This window comes from Trichinella spiralis (genome assembly GCF_000181795.1).
Source record: "Trichinella spiralis strain ISS 195 chromosome Unknown Scfld354, whole genome shotgun sequence".
NCBI lineage: Eukaryota > Metazoa > Nematoda > Enoplea > Trichinellida > Trichinellidae > Trichinella > Trichinella spiralis.
The window spans coordinates 1-1,279 of NW_003527293.1; the positions used below are offsets into that span (position 1 = coordinate 1).

Sequence of the window (1,279 nt, forward strand, 5' to 3'; positions counted from 1 at the left end):
TCGACAAACTCACGATGCACGCGGTAAATATATGTTCAAAGGTCAAAAAGTCGAAGGCACAGTGTCAATGGATAGTGATGAGTAGGTGTCAATCGAGCATTATCGCAGTAAGAGCGGTTCCGCTGCAGAGCAAAACTGTCAAACATATTAATATTCCTAGTCATTCAGGAAATGCAAAATTATATCTATCTCCCAACTAGCAATACAGTGGGAAATAATCATCTACGTTGTCGGAATCAATAACAGCAGGAATGCAGTTGTGCCTGCCCAGGACCGACATAACGTGCAGACTGAGCCGCGACCAGAAGAGAAAGTCGTGTAAAGCGACCAAAAAGTTCCTGAACTGACCGTTGGACACGTTCAAATAATCCCAAACAGAAAATGACCGCTGAGGTATGGTCAGTTGACGTCGTTCGGCGATCGAATTGCACAAAAACGTACCGAACAAACCCGAATAAGCGTGCTGAGCAAGCTTCACCTGCAAAATGCACATTGCAACAAAACAGAATGGACAACAATTCGAATCAACTAACTAGATAAATTTCGTTGAATTCAAAAGAACACGGATACTCGTGCAATAAGTAATGGATACAGTCGAGCCATTGCAAAAATACCGGTGAACGCTGATTCTGATCGCCATTCTGCATGCCCAGACGTTCACGGAACTTGTGTCCAAAACATATCCAATCCCGTTCTACGAGTTCTGTAAAACCCTAAAAATTAAAAAAAAACTCAACAATTACAAAAATATTAATTTGCAAATTAACAATTAATTGATTAAAAAGACTTCAAGCTAGCAGAAATGTTCCAACCGAAGAAAAAGACATCCGCAAACATCTACTTGTTTTCGTCGAGACAAGTTGTTTTTCATTTGCATTACTTATTGCTTGTGTTCAGCGTCAGAATTTCATCTCTCCCCCTTTTTGCCTCCCTTCTCTGGAGTAACGATAACGAACTGATAAACAGTGAATAAAAATATTCACACAGTTATCAATGCTATCATCGATTCTGATTAGCAAAGGTAAAAGCACAGTCACTCTTCACAAAGCAACGATATAAATAAGGAGAAAACAAATATTATCCTTTCATCCTTCCAATTATACTAGACACCGATCTTTACTAATTTACGTGAAAATAAAATTTCAATTATCAAAAAATAATAAACTTATACGAACACTTTTCCTTCAGTAAGAACATTAAGATTTATTAAACAACAAAAAAAAATAGCAGCAACCAACAAAGCATATATATACATGGTGGTCGTGAGAGGTGTAACTTG

General features: G+C 37.8%; 1 protein-coding gene across 1 annotated transcript; it reads right to left on the minus strand.

The window, feature by feature from the left end:
- Positions 1–196: 196 nt before the first annotated feature.
- On the minus strand, positions 197–713 carry Tsp_14073 (myotubularin-related protein 4; the record flags this gene model as incomplete). The annotated part of the gene is made up of 2 exons (XM_003370896.1): positions 197–478; positions 534–713. Coding segments are annotated over 2 exons (462 nt in total), but the record flags the coding sequence as incomplete, so codon positions are not given.
- Between the last annotated feature and the right edge of the window lie 566 nt (positions 714–1,279).